We start from the raw sequence: 23,244 nt of genomic DNA on the forward strand, positions 1-23,244 counted from the left end.
TTGAAAAAAGAAATTGTGACTTTTTGAATTGTAGAAATATGATTATTTTAATTACCTTGTGTATAGATTTCATTATTAAGTTATAAACATTTAAATTAAAGTAGATGAATATATAAATGTAAAATTATATATAAAGTTACAACCACACAACATAAATATGCATAGATAATTTTTTTTGATTATTCATGAATCATTATTTCATTATTTACCTATAAATATATAAATTAAAGTATTTTTTAAAATCTAAATTAAAATAGATGAATATGTAAAGGTAAAGTTATATGAAAAGTTAAAACTACTCAAGATGAATCTTGGAACTATATAACTATGTAAATATTGTTGCAAGTGATTCAATCATTTGCAAATTATCAAGTTTGGTGGCCTTGCTAAACAAATATTTCATTTTGCTAAAAATTTTACATGAACTCCTCTTTTGTGACAACTTTTTTTTTTTTTTTTTGTCTAAACAACTTAAGAATATTAAGACTTAAGTTAACACATGTGATAGTTGTAAAACACGTTAGTGATATGAAAAATAAAAATATTTAAATATTTAAAAAAACATTTTTAATAGATTGTAATACAAAACATTTTTTTTCTCAATAATTTATGCAACTTTTCCCATAAGATCAATATTGTTGGCATCTTTTTAAGATGATACATAATATTTTTGAGAAGAAGAAGAAGCAGAGATGATGCTAACACATAATATAAAATTATTAAGTTTGCGTGATTTAAATTTGTGGCAAAAAAAAAAAAATATATTAATGCATCTATAATAAACGTTTTTATCTAAATGATATATAGTAGTTCATATTTTTTTTAGACTTGATTCAAAAAGTTCATTCTTAATAGCCTTTTAAGTCTATAAATTGCACACCCTTGGTGCGATATTGATGGTCACTCCACAAGTATAAGTATTTGTGGGGTGTGGGGGGCAAGTCGGAGTTCAAATCTCCAAGAGGGAGCTTCACACACATATACACTTAGATTAGGCTAGAGTAGAATTCTATCTTGTATAAAATTTTTTTTTTAAAAAAAAGTCTATAAATTGCTCAATCTATGGGCCTAGACACATTCAAAGGGGCCTATCTAAATTATAAATTATATGACTCTTTATCAGACAAATATATTGATTCCCCCCAATATATGGTAAAGGAAGACAGGTTTGTGTCTAAACATTTTCTTGATTTGTGCTGCATAATTTAATAGTTTGGAGAATGTGACTAGATTTAAATGTTGAATAAAATAAGATGAGAGAAAAAAAAGAGTAAAAATAAAATATATATCAATAAGTATCAAATTATCCAAGTCATTCTATGTAATATAATAACATTATATTATCATATACTATATGTATAATGCAGTAGGATAATATTTAATCAAAGAGAATATAAAAGATAACAACTTAAAACACAAAACTAAAGTACATCAACTCAAAGTAGAATTCTAATTAACACAAAAATTCATCAACCTAAAGAATTGATGAAAAACAGAGAGAGAGAGAGAGAGAGAGAGAGAGAGAGAGAGAGAGAGAGAGAGAGAGAGAGAGAGAGAGAGAGAGAGAGAGAGAGAGAGAGAAGTAACATTTTTTTGTGTGAGAAAACTATGCATAGAATGAAAAAGAAAATGTTAAATTTATAGTAAGATGTTGAGAATAAGAAGTGTTAAAATATAGGAAGATAAAAAGATAGAGAAATAATGATAGTAGGTAGAAAGTAGTGGAAAGACGAAGAGGTAAAGGAGATGGAGAGTTTTGGAAAATTAATAATAAAAATAATGGTTAAAAGATATTTTAATTTTTAAATAATGAAGTTTTTAAGTCACCTTAAATGAGAAATTTTTAAAAAATATATATAAGAAAAATTAGAAACAAAAAATGATGACATGACTTAACGTAAGCGTAGTAATATTAAATACTACACTTTAATTTTTAGTAATATATAGATATAGATATAGATAATAAATCTTTTGTGGATTTGGTAGGTTTCCTTTCCTTTCATTTTCAATAAATTTGTTGACTCAGTGGGTTCCAGCTAGTTCAACTGATAAAGTCTCTGATAGTTGAATAAGAGATCTAAGATTCAATCTTTGTCTACACCAAATTTTTTTGATATTTTGATCTGATAATAAAGAGTTATTATTAAGAGCGGACGCTATAAGTTGAAACCCTATTTTAAAAAAAAAACATTGTTGACTCAGAAAAGGAAAATAAAATTACGGGGAACACTATAGGTGGAGAAATTATTAGGCATATTCCTATATTATAGCAAATCCCGCGGACTCCTCCTTCCTTAGTCCTTTTAGTGGTGTGGACCCCACTGAGTGGCCCCAAGATGGACCTGATGACTTTCCCGCGTGAAGAGATGTGACCAATTGACTGTTAGACTAACTCCATCCGCATGTGACTCGAAACTCTTTAACAGTAGTCCCTCTTACTTGAGTTCCATCAAACTTTTCTACCATTGTTATATCCAAAAATTGGACTAAAAAACCTTGTATGTTGGAAGCATATTCGTGAGCCAATCATTTGAAAGAAAGTGTTTGGTTGTTTGTTTCTCTAAGTTTCTCAAGCCCATAGATAATAAGAATGTCACATTCTGCTCATTCCATTCCATTAATCTTCCCCGCTGACAATTCTGGGTCTGGTGGATCAGCATCTAGTGAGACTCTTCCTCAGTCCTCTCATTCTATATCATCAATCTTCCAACCAAACAAGTCTACTGAGAGTTCAGAATCCAATGAAAGACTCCCACAATGCTCTCATTCCATTCCTTTAATCTTCCCACCAACCGAGTCAACAAACAGTTCCTCTGGCTCTCATTCAAAGCAGTCAGACTCTTCTACCAATGAATCAACACACCATTCTACTTCAACCCAATTGCTTGAACTGCAAGACCTTCATTTCAATGAAGTTAAACATAATTTTAAACGTGGTAATGCTCGATCTCCTTTGTCAATTAAAGCTGAAGATAGTTATCATTTTCAAGCTGGACTCAAAAAGCTTATAGAGGAGGCTCGCCAGAGCTGGACCTATGCCATCATGTGGGGTTTATCTTACGACCATTCTGGCTCGTCAATGTTGCGGTTTGCTGATGGGTACTACAAAGGCGAAATTGAGCTCAATTCAGTGATCAAAGGATCTAATGTTGATGACAAAGATGTCAGCAATACTGAGTGGTTCTTTTTGAAGTCAAAGATGCAGTGCTTCTTGTACGGCAGTGGCCACCCAGGCCAAGCTTTTGTCACTTCAAGATTGGTCTGGGTGACCGGGCTGGAGCATTTAGCGAGCTCCTCATGCAACCGGGCACGAATGGGGCAGGTCTCCGGGCTACAAACAATGGTGTGGATACCCTCAGCCAACGGCATTGTGGAATTGGGCTCTACAGAGCTGATTTTCCAGAGCACGGATTTGATCAACAAGGTTAGTTTTCTGCTTCAATGAACATGTGCATAGCGGGTGTGAAGAGATTAGTACTAATTATGGGGGATGAGTTCCAAATTGGTTTGCTTGATGACAGAATTTTCTTTTTGGTGACTAGATGATTTACAATTTGAATTTCACAATATGAACTTTGGTAATACGTATTAACGAATTATCCGATATGTATTAAGACCATAAAAGGGTTGCTTTATGATAACAACTTTCATACAAGTTTGTTGTTAATGGACTTTGCCTAGTGAGTTGTGATTACACTCTTCCCCCTCCCTTTTTGGTCTTTCCTATAGGCTCTGATGCTCTGTTCACTTAACAAAGCCTTGAGAGGGGTACCATGGAAAAACTACTAGTAAACACTCGCAAGAAAAGAGTGTAGACTTTATTAATTAAAGACATAAAAGTAAAGAAAGATTTAGCACGCACTCACAAAAGAAGAATAAGGTTGCTGTCTTTTACGCAAGAGAACATAGAACTCTTAACTTCCAACTCACACAACATTCACATTACCTGTCTAAGACTCTATCCCTATCAGGTGAGATTACAAGAGTTGTGCTTATCGTTGTAACTTTTTAGATTATGACTAAAATTATTCAATACTCTGTAAGTAATGCTCTCTCCAATTACATTAATGGTGTGAATACAGAAGACGCAGACAAATTGTCATGGATGACCATAGGCACCTTTTGGTTTACCATTTCCAAGAGGATATCCTCCCCTTGATGTGGATTCAAGCCCAACTGGCTTGTAAAATTAGAAGGGAAAGATCAATCATCTATCTTTGTTATTGAACAAGCTGGTATTTGCATATATCTGGGAATGTGTCAAATCAGCTTACTGTCCCAAATTCCATACTGAAAGGGGAGTGTTATTATGCCATTTTATGTTGTTAACTTATCATTCTAGGAAGAACAATCAGACATGCTGCTATTTGCTATCAGTTTTTGTGAGGAATTTCGCAATTCGCTCCAATACCAATGGGCTTGGTCTGCAATTGAATGCTATAAAACATTTGTGCCCCTCATCCTTCACCAGTTGGTCGTTGGATGGATTGGTTAGGCACACAGTCTAACAAGTGGTATCAGAGCCAAGGTCATAGGTTTGAGTCGTTGGAGCCACATTGTGAGGGAGGGATTGTGAGGGATTCACAATTTGCTCCAATACCAATGGACTTGGTCTGTGATCGAATGCTATAAAAAATTTGTGCCACCTCATCCTTCACCAATTGGTCATTAGATGGATTGGTAAGGCACACGGTCTGACAGTTAGTTTTGGTTTTATGCCATTCATCTTCTGATTTGAGATATGATTTGACCAAACTCTCAAGTTTATACTTCTGATTTGAGATATGATTTGACCTACTTTAGTTTAAAGGATTGTTGGATCAATTAAGCTTTACATTTGGCTAAATCCATTAAACATAAGTGACAATTCACACCTTAGAAATTCTAATGATTGAATGTCATGACAACTCTGTACACTTTATTCACTCCTCACATACAGTCATAACCCCACAAACACTAGTAGCAATATCTGAAATTCTTTCAAGGGCATCAATGAAACCATCAATCATCTTTTGTCGCAGCCCAGTACAAATCAAGATCCATGAATTCTTATTTACTACTCTTTTTCTTCCAAAGTATGATCCAAGGTTGACTTCAATGAACTTGCCGCCAGACTGGAATTTGGATAATCAGATTTGGGATTTGGGTTAAATTTTTACCATAATTGTTTTATCCAGCAACTTCTCTCAATTCTGATTTGTCTCACTAGATCTATCTTAACATCTTCTAACAAGAAGCTTCACCTTGTCTCCTCTCTGGAAGACATGCCATGATCAAATAGCAGACAGAGAGATGATTTTTAAGTAAGCAGCCAAAAGGAAAAGAAATTTTTTTACTTTAGAGAGTTGGAGAGGTTCAAGCAGCCGAAAGGAAAAGAAATTTTTTGCTTTAGAGACCTGGAGAGGGTAATGAATTTTTCCTATACAAAAAATCTCTAGATTTAGGACAACGATGCATTTTGGCCCTTGTACTACATGGAGGTTGTTGTATTATTACACATTTCAATTTATTGATTAAATGTACCTATTTTGGATATTTATATTTTGGTTTACTTATTGAAACTTTTGCAAATCAAACCCTCAGCTTCTCGGTTTGTGGATATAAATTTATAGTTCACCCTTATATATGTTGAATTATATTTTCTTGGCATTGTATTTTCATTGTGCTACCTTAATGTTCTAATATTCTTTGAGATTCTAAGTAGTTATTTGGTGATTTAGGAGATCATGATGGGAAGACCTAGACAACTGAGGGCTGGAGAGCATGATGTACCTATTCAAGATGATAGTTTTGAAGAGATTCGTCAAATGCTTGCTACTCTGAAAACAATGACAGAGAAGCATCAAGCTTGTCTGTCTGAGCAACAGGTACAGAACACTGAGCAACGACAAAATCAGAGTGGAGCCTCCCCCGCCCTTCCTCTTATTCCTAAAGATCAAATCCCAGTTTTGTTAAAGCAATTCCGTGAGCTTATTCCACCTGTGTTTAGGCGAACGACTAACCCATTCAAGGCTGATGAATGGATAAAGAAGATGGAAAATATTTTCATTACCATTGGGTGCATAGGTGATCAACGTGTGACTTTTGCTACATTCATGTTAGAGGGAGAAGAGGCTAACTGTTGGTGGGCATATGAGCAAAGATTGTTGCATGAGGCTGGGACACAAGTAACATGGGAGGCATTCTCAAAGTCGTTTTATGAGCATTACTTTCCCGATAGTATTCGAGATCAATTAGAGTCAAAATTTCTTAAACTCATACAAGGGAGCAAGACAGTTACAGAATATGAGATGAAATTCTTAGAGCTAGTACATTACGCCCCTCATGTTGCAGAAGATGAGGCTAGGAAATGTCATAGGTTTTTCGAGGGGCTGAGGAAAGACATTAGGGCACAAATTATTCCCTCAATGCTAAGGGATTTCAATATGCTAATTGAACAAGCTAAGGTGGTAGAGAAAAATTATGATCAAACTCATAAGGTTCATGAGTCGAAAAGGATGAGATTTGCACAAAGAGGAGGCCAAAATGGGAGACAACATAGTAGTGATGGATCTACTGAGGGGGTTAGAGACACTTGTCACTTTTGTAAGAGGAGCCACCCAGCACATAAATGTCCCTTGATTACAAGAGCTTGTTTTCAGTGTGGTCAAATTAACCATTTTGCTCGGACCAAATCTTCTAGGGATAGGCTTTGTTAACATATATAGTGTTGTGGGCTTTAGGCCCAACTAGTTTACTTGTTTAGTACTCTTACTTGTATAATGACAGCTCTTACTTGTCTTCTGTAGTATTTCTTGCATCTTTGCGTCATCATCATATATAAAGGCTCATGTATATTCTTTCGGTGAAATACGAATACTATTCAATTTAGTATTTCTAACATGGTATCAGAGCCATTCGCTCGACCTTTTCTTCCATGATCTTGTCTTTATTGGTGTAACTTCATTCTTCATATTGCTTCATTGCCACAACTGCTGCGCCACGAGTCTTTCGCCGTTGAACCTTTGAGTCTTCCGGACATCGTCCTCGGGTTCGGACACCGCACGATCGCTATTGGGGAGTTCGAACACGCAAAGACCCTTTGCTTTTCGGCACCGCCGTGAATATTGCTCCGAAAAATTTTCTGAAGGTACCACGAAGATCCTCTTGCTCCGATCTGCCTGCTCGTGAAAAGCTTACAGTCATTGGAGCTTCCACGCGCCCTCACGCGCCGCCCAAAGGTTCTGCCCTAAAGGTCACGCGCCCACGCGCCTCCACGCGCCGATCTGAGCCGCCACGCGCTGCCACGCGCCGTCACGCTCCGTCACGCGCCGGAGTCGGGTCCTGCCGACGTCGGCCCCAGACACGTCGACTGCCGCCACTTCGACACCGCACATCAGCTTGCCACGTCAGATTGCCACGTCATTGCTGACGTCACCTTCCAGCGCGCTGCTGACGTCACCTTTGACCGTTGACCGTTGACTTGGACCGTTGACCGTTGACTTTGACCGTTGACTTTTTGGAGTTGACTTTTTCGGGCCAAGTTCTCCTTACTCAGTTTTTCGCGTAGATTTCATTTTTGCATATTTTGCTTCTAAATGAAGAATAAGGACAGGTCTTCTTCCTTTTGCAACAATCATCGCAGACAATCTAGTAAATGCTTTTGCAATTTTTGCAAACGTTTTGGCCATAATATTGAGACTTGCTTTCAGCGCAATAAATGTCAGTACATTTCGAGTTCTTCTGCCACTATTGCTAACATTAAGAGTGTCCAACCAATGGCTCCCGTCTTTGCACAGATCTAAGTCTTCGGTGTCGCACTTTCACCATGACCTGAGATGACCTTAAAAACATCATCGCCAATGTCATTCGTATGGTTGGTAATGCATCTTATTCCTCTTCTCTCTCGGCTTTGTCGGTATGTCTCCTTCCTCTTGGCTTATGGATTCGCTTGTTGCAATCACATGACACCTCACTCGTCCTTATTTTACGAACTTAAACACCGCCACACCTCTTACTATTCGCACGGCAAATGGTTCCACAATGCGAGGTCATAATATAGGTTCCGTTTCAACCTCCAGCTTCTCGTTTCGGGGTCTTTAATGTTCCTACCTTTCTTACAATTTGTTTTCTGTGGGACAATTAGCTGATTTGGGTTATCGAATTATATTTGATTATTCTGGGTGTATTGTGCAGGATCCAAGGACGGGACAGGAGCTAGGGACCGGTCCTAGAGTTGGGCGTATGTTTCCCATGGACAAATTTCGTCTTCCACTTGTTGCTTATGTTTCTATTGCCGCAGCTGCTGCAGTTTCTTCTATTCCTTCTCTTACTCTTTGGCATGCTCGACTTGGTCACGCATCTTCTTCTCGTGTACAACAATTGGCTTCTAGAGGTTTGTTAGGTTCAGTTTCTACAGAAAATTTTGATTGTGTTTCATGTGAATTAGGAAAACAACCAACTTTGCCTTTCAATTCTAGTGAATCTATATCCATTGATATCTTTGACCTTATTCATTCTGATGTTTGGGGACCTTCCTCTGTCTCTAGTATTGGTAGATCTCGATATTTTGTTGTCTTTATTGATGATTACTCTAGCTATAACTGGATCTTTAATATGAAATATCGTTCTGAATTATTGCAAGTGTATTCTAATTTTGTAAAAATGGTTGAAACTCAATTTTCTAAACGTATCAAAATTTTTTGATCTGATAATGCTCTTGAGTACACTCAATATGCTTTCCAAAAATTTGTTTTGCATTCTATGCTTGTTCATCAACTAACTTGTCCAGGTACCTCTCGGCAAAATGGTAGAGCCGAAGGAAAACTTCGTCATATTCTTGACAACATTGTTCGTGCTCTTCTTCTCTCTGCCAAAGTTCCTGCTCCTTTTGGGGCGAATTTGCTTCATCTTGTTCATACTATTAATCGCATTCCCGGTCCTGTCATCCAAAATCAAACTCCATATGAGCGCCTTTTTGGGTCACCTCCGGACTATCACCACCTACGCTCGTTCGGCTCGCTTGTTTCGTTCTTCTTCGGCCACATGAGCATAATAAACTTGAGCCTAGGTCAAGACTTTGTTGTTTTCTTGGTTATGGCGAAACTCAAAAGGGGTATCGGTGTTATGATCCTATTTCTCATCGTCTTCGTGTTTCCCGCAATGTTGTCTTTTGGGAACATCGCCTCTTTGTCAAGCTTTCTCACTTCCGTGCTTCTTTATCTTCCTCTTGTCTTAGATCTATTTCCGAGATGAGACGCAAAATTCCTTGGCTGCTCCCGACCCTCCTATAGCTGATCTGATCCTCCTGTAGTGCTCCCGATTCTACTATTAACTTCTCTGTCCAACCACCGAGAAATCCTTGATCCCTTTCCTAGTTCCCCTTTTAATGAACAGGTGGAAGATGAGCAGTCGAAGACGAGCTACCCAACCTTGATCTGGTTCCCTGCTCCTGCTTTCCTTTGAAGATCATGTACAAGACATTCCACCTCGTCACTCAACTCGGGTAAGGTCCATTCCTGCACATTTACTTGACTATCATTGTTACTTGCCCTTGCTACATTGCACGAGCCTCGCACCTATCGTGAGGCTTCCATTGACCCTTTATGGCGGTGCAATGAAAGAGGAACTTGATGCATTATCTAAAAACCATACTTGGGACTTGGTCACTCTCCCCACAGGGAAATTCGTGGTTGGTTGTAAGTGGATCTACAAGATTAAGACTCGCTACGATGGGTCCATTGAGCGCTACAAAGCTACGTCTTGTTGCAAAAGGTTTTACACGGGAGTATGGGATTGATTATGAAGAGACCTTTGCTCTTGGTTGCTCGTATCTCATCCGTTCGTGCCCTGCCATTTATTCTTCCGCCGGTAAATGGGATCTTTCAGATGGATGTCAAAAATGCATTCCTTAATGGGGATTTGAGTGAAGAAGTTTATATGCAACCTCCTCCTGGTCTCTGTTGAATCAAACAAGGTTTGTCACCTTCGACGATGCACTTTATGGCCTTAAACAAGCTCCACGTGCTTGGTTTGCCAAGTTCAGCTCTACCATCTCTCGTTTGGGTTACATGGCCGGTCATTATGATTCTGCCTTATTTCTTCGTCGCGCGACAAAGGCACTATTTTACTTCTCTGTATGTGGATGATATGATCATAGCTGGTGATGACCTCGATGGCATTCAAGAACTCAAAGATTTTCTCGGTCGGCGAGTTTGAGATGAAAGATCTTGGACATCTCGGCTACTTCTTGGGTCTTGAAATCACTCATTCTACGAATGGACTTTACATTACTCAAGCCAAGTATGCCTCTCGAACTCTTGTCTGGAAATTTGGACTCACGATAGCAAGCTGACACTCGGGTCGAGCTTAATGCGCATCCCGACTCCTCGGGGGGAAACCATTGTCTAATCCCTCTCTTTACGGACGCTTAGTTGGCAGCCTAGTTTATCTCACTTGTTACTCGTCCGAGACATTTCCTATCTTGTTCACCGGGTGAGCCAATATCCGTCCGCTCCACGATCGACTCACTATGCCTGGCATTGCGCATTCTTCGGTACCTAAAGGGCACTCTCTTCCATGGTCTTTTCTACTCTGCTCGGTCTCCTCTTGTTCTCCGTGCATTTTCTGATGCTGATTGGGCAGGAGATCCCACTGATCGCAGGTCCACCACTGGTTATTGCTTTCTTCTTGGTTCTTCTCTGATTTCTTGGCGAAGCAAGAAACAAACTCATGTGGCCCGTTCTAGTACTGAAGCAGAATATCGTGCCCTTGCTGATACCACATCTGAGCTTCTTTGGCTACGATGGCTTCTCAAAGACTTAGGTGTGTCGACATCCTCCGCTACTCCTCTTTATTGTGACAACAAAAGTGCCATTTATATTGCTCATAATGATGTCTTCCATGAACGGACTAAACACATCGAGATCGATTGTCATTTTATCCGTTATCATCTTGTCTATGGTGCTCTCAAGCTAATCTCAGTCTCCTCTACAGATCAACTTGCAGATATCTTCACCAAGTCACATCCTAAGGGACGCCTTCGTACTTTGGTTGACAACCTCAAGTTGGTCTCACATCCACCTTGAGTTTGAGGGGAGCTGTTAACATATATAGTGTTGTGGGCACAGGCCCGACTAGTTTACTTGTTTCCAAAATGCTCTACTTGTATAGCACTCTTACTTGTACTACACTCATATTTACTTGTACTGCACTCATATGCCTCATATATAAAGGCACTCATGTATATTCTTTCAGTGAGAAATACAATACTATTCAATTTAGTATTTCTAACAGGCTTAAAGGTAAAAGGACCAAGAAATAGAGTAGATATTGCTTTTATATTTCCCTCAGCTGGCATTCTCGGAGTCTCAATGTATTAGAAGTTAAAACTTTGCTAAAGAGTTTATTTTATCAAATTTATGTGGAAATTCTGTTTATGCTTTAACATAGTGAAGAAAGAATTCCACATTCAGCTCCACTGGTGCATTCATTATTCCCAGCAACTAATTCTTAGTCTGGTAGTTCAGCTTCTAATGAAACATTTCTGTGATGTTGTCCATGGGCTGTATTTCTATTGCTGCATATTCTATTTTCTGCAGAACAGGTTCGGGATTTTCTGCATAATCTGTGTTTACAGGAGGGTAATTGTAATATCTGTTGCTGTTTCTGTATTCTATGTCCATGGGTTGAATTTATTTTGTTGCAGATTTTATTTTCTGCAATACAAGTATTTGTTCCCTTATATTTATGCTTACAGGGTTGTTATGTGTTTGTATAGGTATTTCCCTTTTATCAAATAAAATTTCTATCTTTATCTCAAAAAAAAAAAAAAAAAACTTTGTAAATACTGCCGACTGCAATTTGTTAGCATCGTTTGGTTTTGTTGAACGCCTCATGGGTAGTTAGCATATCTTCTTAAACTTTCAAATGTCATTTATTTGAATTGTTAATTTAATTTTTTCCCTGCCAAGAAAGTTACTAGGTTCCCTAATAGAAGAATCACCGTTGGGTTCTCTACAATAAAATGAAAGGTCTGATAGCCTAAATTTTCCTCTTTATTTCATTGTTCAATGAAATCTCTTTTCCATTTGCAATTGCTTTGATTTAGAACAAAGATTTCCTTAACAACAACACAAATAAGACTATAAGTGCAAACGTTTTATGGGAAAAGAAAATCTTAAAAAAAGAGATTTTAAGAACTCAACTGGAACATAAAATAGATGGGTATATTCAAGGTTTTACTTTGAAGGTAGAAAACGTTGGAGGAACTGTTGTCGGAAGAAAGGAAGGAATTGAACAAATGGGAAGTAAAACCAAATTTCAAAACATAGATTTATAACAAAAAACAAGAAGTTCAAAAACAAAAAACGAAATGAAGATTATCAAATTAACACAGTCATAGACTATTATTTTCAAATTAAGCATATGGGCCAACATCAAAAATGAAGATTATCTATTATGTGACTAATTAGTGAAGGTGAGGGAAGAGTACAAAAAATTAAAATGAAAACTTACTAGGAAATGAAAGAGGAGCCAGTTGTTGGCATTTAAGGGCCTTGACAGACCTTCTGTTTAACTTATAGTTTTTTTTTTTTATTCTTTGCTAAATTTTAGTTGACTGTAGATTTAATTTTTAACTCTTTTGCTAAATGTTTTCCAACAGTAGATTTTTCTTTTGATAGGATCTGACCGTAGATTGGTCATGAATAAATGTGCCATCTTATTGGGTTTGGGCCGGTATATAATCTGTTAGGAATTGACAACTCACATATATATATTTGCAATTTATAAATAATTTCATGTTACATTATTGGATGGCATTTTCCAAAAAAAGTGGGTGAAGTAAATTGAGCTAAGTGTAAATTTGTCTTTGAAAATATTTAAAATTCATATAGGAAAATCTACTGAACCTTGGAATTTTGGTCCACCTAATTTATGCGTGTGTTGTGGTTCAATTTTATGGTATGAAGAGAGAACAATAAAATCTAAGAGGCCTAAGAACCCAAAATTCTCTCTCTGTTGTATGGAGGGTAAGGTTAAATTGCATTTGCTTAAGAAAGTACATCCTCTTATTGATGAGCTGTTACAACATTCATTTTCTTTGACAAAGGAGCTGAGAAAATTGTATCTAAGACTACAAAAGAACTTGCAGAGATGCAAGCAGAGGCAATTTCAAATAGAAATGCCAATTATATTTCTTTATTGTTTGAGAGCTGAACTTTTATAAACCTTTATTAATGTTGTACACATACATATTGTAATGTTATTTAGATCCTTTAAAGCACAATTGGATTAACCTAGTTAACAAGCCAAGTTATTACTTAGTCTAAATTCCAAATCTAGGTTAACACAATCATATAATCATATCAATGTAAAGTACGGAATATAAGAACACAAAGATATGATGACCCAAGAAAACCATATCGGTAAAAAACCTGAGGAGGATTTAACTTAGCTATCATCAAGATAAAACTGAATCCACTATGAAAGAATTGAAATCTGTACAATAGTGACATAGACCACTAACATCCTATTGCTACCCACCAGTAGAAAACTTACTAACACGACCACGTGCAAGCTCCGAGACCATGGACTCTTTCTTTCTTGGATTATCCAGCAAGTACAAGCACTCCCGCTTGTGTATCTTTAATTTCTTATGGCAGCAATTGAACGATTATCAAGCTCTCGAAGAAATCTCCTTCTTGATAATCCTAAGCTTGTGTGAAGCCAAGCACCTCTCAGATCTCATAAGAGATTCACACAAACAGTAATATGAGCAACAAACACTCTAGAGAGCTTTTGGGTACAAACCCTAAATACAAAAAGAGGCACACTCTTCTCTCTCTTAAAAAAACTTTAAAAACGTGCTTAGGGTTCTTTTTATTTAGAGGGAGAAGTAGATCTGAAACCCTAATCCTTAATGGGCTAGAACTGCTGTTTGGGCCGACTTAAAATTCTGCAAAAAATTCCTGATGCACGATTCTCAATCTATCGAGTCTATTCTTTGATCGATCGAGCCGTGCATAAATAGAATAGTAATTTCCTGCAACTACTCGATTCCAAACTTACAATAAACCAAACTTTGAGTAAGTCTAAATCTAGACTAAATGTTTTGATCATGGTTTGCCAACACAATACACATTGAAATTCTAATACATTAGTCCCTAAGGTTTTAGAACCTAACACATATCATTATATACCATTTTAAAAAAATTAATTTACAAAGGTATGCTGCATGTTTTCCGTAGCTTTTCCTCTTACATACTTTATCTTTATTAATATTTTCCTCTTATTGTCTCGGGTGTCATCATGTAAGAATTCTATAATTACTAATTACAATTTCGAAACAAAATTGTATATTTGGTTTGTGGTCTTTAGCATTTTTTAGTTTTTCTTACAATTTTCATGAATGTTGTTACCTTGGGATGTTGTATTGTGAAATTTCTCCAACGTAGTCTTTCCTAACACAGTGATTGCATCCTATAAGATTTCGACCTCACAAACACTCAATAAAAAGGACTGCCCATTATAATCTTGATATGATTGCATGATTAACAGTAGAATACAATTACAAAAGCGAATGGTTAGAACTTAAAGTAAATTATTAATTAGAATGAAGACATGAATGTGAATGAGAATGTAGAAATTTACTAGAAATTCTGAGTTAAAGAAATTCTTATTTTTTATTAAAGACAATAATATATCCGATATGGTTTCTATATTGTATCTTAAAATTGAGGTTTACATGGTTTGATTGATTCGACACGTTACTATTTATTGTTGAAGAGAAATTTCAATTTTGAACATTTCTTAAAATTAGATAAATTTTCATTAGAATACTCATGATATTTGACAATTTCTAGCTTGCAAGGTCAGTATAGTACTATGAATGCAATAAACTTATTAAAAAAAAAAAACTAATGGTACAGGTCATGATGTATGTATGTATACTTAGCTAAATTTGTGACTATGTATACAAAAATTGAAGTTGGATGTAAATGTCCTACCAAGGGAGATTCAGAATATAGTTGGGAAGGATATTACTTCCAAACATGTTCTAGGGATTCACAACATCAGAATGTTTTTAGTTAAAATTATTTGTGCCACACTCATTTTTTTGCAGCATTTCTGTTTGGAATTCCTAATCTGCACTTTATTTACTATGCACACCTGCTTGGTACATAAGAAGTTCTCATCAAATTAAAAATAATATATTAGAACTTCTCATGATACCTTTGAAGCCAATGTAGTACAATGAAAGCAATCTAAATTTTGCTTATGAGAGGATTGTAACTTATTGTTTAAGGATTTATTAGATGTTTGTGAATTCTTGAAGCACCTTTTAATTTAAGTGAAAATTATTGCAGGACACAAAAGACAAATTTGTAAGAGAAACAATGGAGGAAAGCAGTTCTCTATTTACAACTGCCATATCTGCTGAAGAGGAAAATCAGATGATGATAGCATGCCAATTCAAATGCTTCACAAACAAAGCAAGGCTACTAAACAAAATGCATTGAAGAAGAAGAAAAATTGAAGAGGAAAAAATAACAACTTATTAATAAGTTTTTCTATGTTAGAATTGTTATGATAGAATGTTATAATATTTAAAGTTTAACGTATCCCAATGTATTTTATAAATATCATAGTTACAAGTAAAACAAACCAATAAATGTACTACATTACCTAGATGAAATTTAATGTAATTTATTATATTCTTATGTTAAGTTGATAGTATTTTAAATATGTAAATTGTTCCTGTGTATTGTGCATATTAAATGATTTTTATTGAATATTTTTTGGAAATTCATTTTTTTCCATGTATTTAGGATTTAAATTTGTCAGTGCCTTACTCTACAAAGTTCTATTTAATTTTTGGTTTTTGTTTTCTCTCTTACCTGTTTTATTATTTTTAAAGAGGGATTGAAATTGTGGGACTTCGAAATTTGAAAGTATATAATTTTTTTTTTTACAAAGTTTATTATTTCATAGATTTTAGTCCATATTTCATAGATTTTGCATGTTTTGATTGTGAAATCTAAAAGTATAATGTTCTTTGTACAAAATTAATAACTTTTTAGGTTGTGGCATAAATTAATTTCCTAAGAGATTCCTATGTGTTGGTCTCGGTGTTTATTAAGGTATTCTAAAGACTCAAGTTGCAGCAAAAAAACCATTCAAGAGACCCATAACCTGTATGATCAACAAAAATAGTTAGCACATATATCTTTAACTAATATTACCTCCAAAAAATAATGAGAACCAATCTCTCCTAATCATGATATATTTATCCCTGACAAGGGTGTGAATGAAATGATTCATCAAACTATTATATATGTACGTAAATGATAAGCAAATGGACAAATATATTCTACGTACATAGCAGAGGATCGAATGCAAATATGGAATGAAGACTTACAAAATATTAAACCCATAATGATAAATTGATTTTAATCTACATAAACATTAAGAGATGTCTCTTTTATTTCAAATTTTTATATGTTCCTTCAAACCGTCACACAAATTATAATACATAACTCAAGGGCTCTAACTAAAATTTTTCTGACTTTCTATTCCATAAACCTGTAACCATTTTTTTCTTTGGAACTTTTTGGTTGTAAAATTTTCTCTAATTTCATGGTTTGATTCATTGTGGTTTGGTGGTTCCTAGGAATGGTAGATTTAGTATTTGAAATTTTCATGCAAGTTTTAGTTCGATGTGATTCATTGTGGCTCCTAGAAATAGCAGATTTCTTATTTGAAATTGTCATGTAAGTTTTAAATTGGTGCGTTTCAACCTTATATGAGGTTTTTAATTTTTTTTTTACTTAGGTTAATATATTTCTATGTATTATTTTTTGTAGATTCTTGCTTGAAGCAAATTAGTAAATGCTTCAAAAATAAAATGACCTTTGCAAATTGCTAGCAAATTAGTAAAGGCCAGAGTATTGAAAACCAAAATCGTAGAGCACTCCACTGCAATGCAGAGTGCGCTGCGCAAGCCATAATCCAAGTATAAATTTTATAAATGTATTTTTTATACGATAGAAACTTGACAAGATGCTCAAAATAAGTCAAGCTTTAATTGCTTAAAGTCAAATTCTTTTTTTAGACACTATATGCTTAAATTTAAATGTATGCAGTGGAAGTATGATAACTAAGTTTATGTTGGATGCAAAGTTCATTAATATGTAAAATGGAGTAATTCTTAGGTACTCTCGGAGCACGGAGAATGGTGCTCCCTCCTCTCACATTCATGGTGGGGCCCGCTCATTAAATTCATAGTGGGGTCCACCATGAATGTGAGAGGAGGGAGCACTATTTTACTATACTCCAGGACTACCTAAGAATTTTCTTGTAAAATAATCCCGCGCATTGCGTGGGTTAAACACTAGTACTATATATAAAATCAGAAGTCTTACACTACAATTAAGGAGGTGCTGCCATGTAGGAAAAATGTCCATCTAAATTCTGCCATGTATAAGTTAAAAAGCGATAAATTATACTGTTTGTCAATGCTACAACACCGATTGAAGCCTCTCATTATAAATAAAAAAATTAACCGGTTACAATACGATGTAGATGGAGGAAATAGAGAGAGGTGACAAGGTCCAGGACACGGAGAAAGAAACAGAGAGAAGCAGAATTTAAAAGGTGCCAAAAGAATCCATTGTCCGTTATAATCAAAAGGAAATGAGAGCAGAGTTCGTCAGAACCATACACCGAACAACAAAAACAATCCTCACCACCATCCGTTCCCTTACCAAATTTAGACTGCCAGATCACCGGAATCGACATCGACAACAGTACATTTTTTTTCTCAATTTTGTAGGTTTGGGTATAAAATGTTACTTTTAATTGAGTTTTTTTGTTGGGTAGGTTTAGATTTGATTCGTTTTTATTTTGGGTTTTTGGATTCTCTATCAAAATGTTTGTTTTCTCAATTCTAAATATTTGCTTTTGTTTTGTTTTTGTTAGTTTTTTTAGATTACAGAAATCAATAAAAATATTGATTTTAGTTTAGGTACTTCTGTTTCTAATCTTAAGGAAATCATTGGGATTAAATAAGTATAGGATTGAATGTTGCAATGATATTTATTTTAGGTTTTTTTTGCCATATGAAAAACTTGATTCCATTATGAAAAAAAAAAAAAAAACCAGATTCAATTTTGCCTCTCCATCCTCCCCCTCCTCCTTTCAAGCCAAATCAAAAGCAAAAGAAGGCGGGATGGTTATCTCAATCTATGTCAATTTGACTACTCCTCTTTCAGGTTCTTACATTTTTCACCATTTCTTATCTTACTAATAATTTCCACTTCTTTAATTTACTCTTTCATATTTCAGGAGGCAAATACACGGGCCAATTTGTGGTAAACAAAATCTATTTTTGATTTTTCCTTCAAATTATGAGTTTACCTAAATGCTAATTGATTTTTTATTTTGGGCAGAGAGTTCTTCCCATATGGATATTAATGGTAGGGAAAAAGCGTTCCCCTGGAGTACAATTGATAGTCAATGAGTACATTCGAAAACTCAACCACTATTGCACTATTGATGATGCTCAACTATGGTCCAATTGTAGAAATGGAAGGTATATACATATATGTCCACTTTTATCTAATCTTGGCATTATTTAAGCTTTTACTTTGAAGTGAATTTTTGTTTCATATTAATAATCAAATTCTACATTGATTTGTTCATCAATGTGTTGGTATTTTTATGTATATGCAAAGCAGAACCTAATAATTTGATGTAATTATGGACACGCCAAGTGCACATAAATCGTTTGTTCTTACTAAAACAACAACATCAACCAAGCATTAGTCTCAAAATTTGGGGGTCGGCTATAGACTAAGAAATACAAACATGGACCACATGGTGATATGTCGATTCTTTAAAAAAATTAAGACATGTTAAGGTGGGGATATGGTAATTAAATCAATTAATATATTTAGGTGTAGTTTATCTTTATTTTAAGTATGGGGATTTTGGAGTGTTCATGCTTCTTCAGCTATAGATCTTCCAGAGGGTCGGCCATGTATTCTTTTATGCCATTCAAAATTGTTTGTCTTAATTTTTTTTTTTACTTTTGAATTGATGCCATGTGTTGTAGTGATGCAAGGGCTTAGGTTGATGATGAAGATACAGCAATGATGAACATTATCAGGTCTGATGATTGGGTCACCATTAAAATCGTAAACTAGACAATGATGGTGAATCCCTTATCCACGTCTCTCATTGTTTAGGATTTTCTTATTCACTTTCAATTTAAAAATTATTTTACTTAAAACTTTGAAGAAACATTCAATGATTTTTGCTAAAATTTGAAGAAACATCAATGCTTTTTGCAATAGGAATCAATTGTGCTGATATGATGAATCAACTTTGGCATCATCGGCTCGATTTGACGAATCAGTACCTAGTAGCTCTAGAAAGAAGAAGTCCAAGTGATCATTGCCATGTTCATGCAATACAAAAAACACCATTGTTTCTGCTAGAAAGGGCATGATCAATTTGAAAATTTTACATGCTTTTAATACTGTTGGAATCGTGGATAGTGATTCAGGCCTGAAATATGTTTATGAGATTCTATTTACATCATGTATAGAAAGTAATTTGTACAAGGAAAAGTTATAAAGTAGATGCATAATATATTGGCATAAATGCACTTTTAGTCCCTACATTTTGACTTTTTCCCATTTTGGTCCTTACATTTTAATTTTACTACTTTTAGTCCCTAAACCAATTAACCGGTGTTATTTTCATCCTTTTTGTCAGTCAACCGATAGAAATAGCTAAGGTAGCTGTCGGAGGAATTAAAATATTATAAAAAAATGCCACATCACCCATGACACATCAGCATATAAATTTAAAAAATTAATTTATAAATTTTAACTAAATAATAAAAATAAAACAGAATGAAAAGCTAAAATTCACATGAATTAAGATTGTTCTTCATGTTCTTTAGATTGTTCTTCATTTTAGAACTTGTTCTTCATATTCTTCTCAAATCAAACCCAGCAACCAAGAACTCAAACCCATCACAAGAACACAAACCCAGCAACCCAAGAACTCAAACCCAGATCACTAGGACATAAATGAAAACAAGAAGAAAAAACTCAAATTCAACACCTTAGAGATCATCAAACTCAGCACCATCAGATCTACCACAAATCAAGATCATTGAATTCTTCATGTTCTTCCTTAAATTCTAACACAATCAACACCGAATTCTTAGCAAATCAAACCCATAAACCCAATTAACAAACCAACCCAGATTAAACTTAGATAAAAAAACCAATCACAACAAACCCAGATCAACACAATCAAACCCAAACCAACACAATCAAACCCAGATCCCACCACCAATGACTGACACAATCAAGCCACCACTACCCCGCGATCAAAAACATTTCTTCATAACATGAAACTTCAGCTCAAAAACTCATAAAAATTCTAGAACATGACCACCACTGCCACCGAAAAAGTCACCAAACCCACCAATCAGTCAACAAACCCATGCCAAGACGATAGCCAAGATCGGCGAGCTCCATTATGGCCAAGACTAGGACGAAGGCCGAGACCGGCGAGCTCCATTGTGGCCAAGACGGAGGCTGAGATCGAGTTCCATTCTCTCTAAACCACCGCTGGCCTAATCTCTTTCTCTCCCTCTCTCTCTCTCTCTCTCTCTATACTCTTTTTTTTTTTTTTGGTAGAGCTCTCTCTAAAATTAGATCATGATTTAAAAAGGTTTGATAATAAAATTTTTTTTTAAAAAAATTTCCTTTGATGCTTTTGACTAACTCACTTAAAGAAAAGTAAATACACTTAAAACTAAAATGATCTAATGATAAATTTTTGTTTGGGTTGGTTGAGATGAGAGAATAGAGTTTGAGTTTGAGATGATTTTTTAAATTCTGTGAATTTTAGTTTTTAATTTAGTTTTTAATTTTTATTATTTAGTTAAAATTAATAAATTAATTTTTTAAATTTATATGCTGATGTGTCATGGGTGATGTAGTATTTTTTATAATATTTTAATTCTTCCGGAAGCCACCTCAACTATTTCCATCGGTTGACTGACGAAAAAGACAAAAATAGCATGCATTAATTGGCTTAGGGACTAAAAGTAGTAAAATTAAAGCGTAGGGACCAAAATGGAAAAAGTCAAAATGTAGGGATTAAAAGTGCATTTACACCTAATATATTCCTATGGTAATTGCAAAGAACAAAGTCAGACATTGGGCGTGATATTAGGAGGCAATCTGTCATGCTTTATCTATGGTAAATTAGCTCCTTGATTTAAGCATTAAGGCTGAGAATTTGGCTTCTGTTTGTTGCCATATTGGAATTGAGGCATGGCTGCAAGTGTGCTTCATTACTTAATATACATCTTTCTTATTCTAATTTATTTGTGATATTTGAATTGCCAATTATGTTGCTCCTTATATGTTTTTGAAGTGATGTGGTTATACATTTTTTTTAATCTTTTATAGGATTAAATTAATTTTGATCTTATTGATGCCCTTCAGACTTCACTATGAAGCTTAGAAAGATTAATGGGTTTGAGACTTTCTATCAAATTTCTTTACTCTCATTGTGACTTGAAATGTGTGAAGATCATTAGTATGACAGAAAAACTTACACAAAAAAAAAAACCAACAAGAGAGAAGACCAATCATACAAAAAAAAAAATTAACAATTTAAACTAACTCCCTTCCTTGCCTATTATTGTGTGAATATTTATCTTTCAAGTGGTTTGCTCTTGAAAATGGAATTAGAAATTCAATGATTGAAGTGTGTGTAAGGGCCACTCTCACTTGATTATTTAGCAAAAAAGAATGTGGGTCTTACTTAACTTTATTCAATGTGAGTTTAATCTTTGTGCAATTAGGGTCAAGGACTTATCATCTGCGCAAAATAAACAATGTTGTATGTTGAATCGTTGAGATGAAAAATATAGTTTTTGTTTTTGTTCAATATTGTCTAATAGTTGCTTCTTTTTTTCTCATGTAATAGATTTAAACAATTATTCAATAAGTGGGGGCACAGCTAACTAAACGGAAACTTAGAGATTTTATTAATCATTCAATTTCTTATTAGGGTGTACCTCTCTGTTGCTGCCTTTGGAAGGAGAAGCAAACATTTTTTTTTATTGATCATATTTTATTTGAGAAGATGTCTAATAGAATGTTGTCTTTATGTAGTGCTTTTGGAAGGAGAGAAATGCTGGGAAATAGAGTCTGCATTGAAACGGATGAAAAATTTTCCTATTCTCAGGCAAATCATGGTCCTTATGGAAGCTTCAAAGTCTAAGAAAGGCAAATGGATTGGTGTTTCAATTCAGTGTAAGAATTTGAAGAAGTTTCAATATGTTCATGGGCTGTCAAAGTTGAAAAGTGCATAGGAAGACTATTGCTATATTGTTATCTTTGAGGGTTCTCCCTATCAAAGTCATGAGATGGGATAGTATTATAGTTATGACAACTAGCAAAGAGGTAGCCAATCCAACTCAGGAGACCAAACCAAGATGGCAAGACAAGGTGGTGCAGGAGCACAAAATGGAAGAATAACCTATCAAGCTTTTTTGACCCTCTCCTACCTAATAGAGGAAGAGAGAGAATTTGTAGAACAAGCTTCTTTATTTTTTATTCTATATATTTTTTTTTGGACTTAGGTTTCATGTAAGGTATTTATTTTGTCTAATAGATGTTTGTTGTACTCCCCTTGGCATATTTTTAAATTGGTACAAAGTGTTGAAACATTAACTATATAGGACTTAAAATACTTTTCAAAGTTGCTGTGTCAAGGCCTTAGGCCTTCACTTGGTATCAATTTGGTGGGCAGCAGGTGTTTGTGAAAGTTGTGAGTATTGGCACTTGGCAGCTAAGTGGTTTGTAAATGTTGTAAGTGGAACCTAAGTTTAATCAAGCACCGTGGTCTTCTCTTTTGGTTCTTTGGGCATCTCTTCAAGTCTTAATCCTTTGTTGACATGATCTTGCACTTTTGTTCTTAAGAGTTGGCTTGTAAATGTTGTAAGTGGAACCTACGTTTAATCAGGCACCGTGGTCTTCTCTTTTGGGTCTTTGGGCATCTCTTCAAGTCTTAATCCTTTTGTTGACACACTCTTGCACTTTTGTTCTTAAGAGTTGGTTTGTCTTTGCACTTTTGTTTCATTCTTAATTTCTCCATCTCCATCTAAATGATTTTTAGTTTCGATATTTGGCTCAAATGGTTATGATTGGTAGGAATAATTGTATTTGG

General features: G+C 35.1%; 1 protein-coding gene across 1 annotated transcript; it reads left to right on the forward strand.

The window, feature by feature from the left end:
- Nucleotides 1–2,456: 2,456 nt before the first annotated feature.
- On the forward strand, nt 2,457–11,654 carry LOC142642691 (uncharacterized). Its single transcript, XM_075817103.1, has 3 exons — nt 2,457–3,424; nt 5,721–6,688; nt 11,275–11,654. The coding sequence occupies exons 1-3, from the start codon at nt 2,591–2,593 to the stop codon at nt 11,300–11,302; spliced, it is 1,830 nt and encodes a 609-aa protein (XP_075673218.1). The 5' UTR covers nt 2,457–2,590; the 3' UTR covers nt 11,303–11,654.
- The last annotated feature ends 11,590 nt before the right edge of the window (nt 11,655–23,244 follow it).

The sequence above is a fragment of the Castanea sativa genome, chromosome 7 (genome assembly GCF_040712315.1).
Source record: "Castanea sativa cultivar Marrone di Chiusa Pesio chromosome 7, ASM4071231v1".
NCBI classification, from domain to species: domain Eukaryota; kingdom Viridiplantae; phylum Streptophyta; class Magnoliopsida; order Fagales; family Fagaceae; genus Castanea; species Castanea sativa.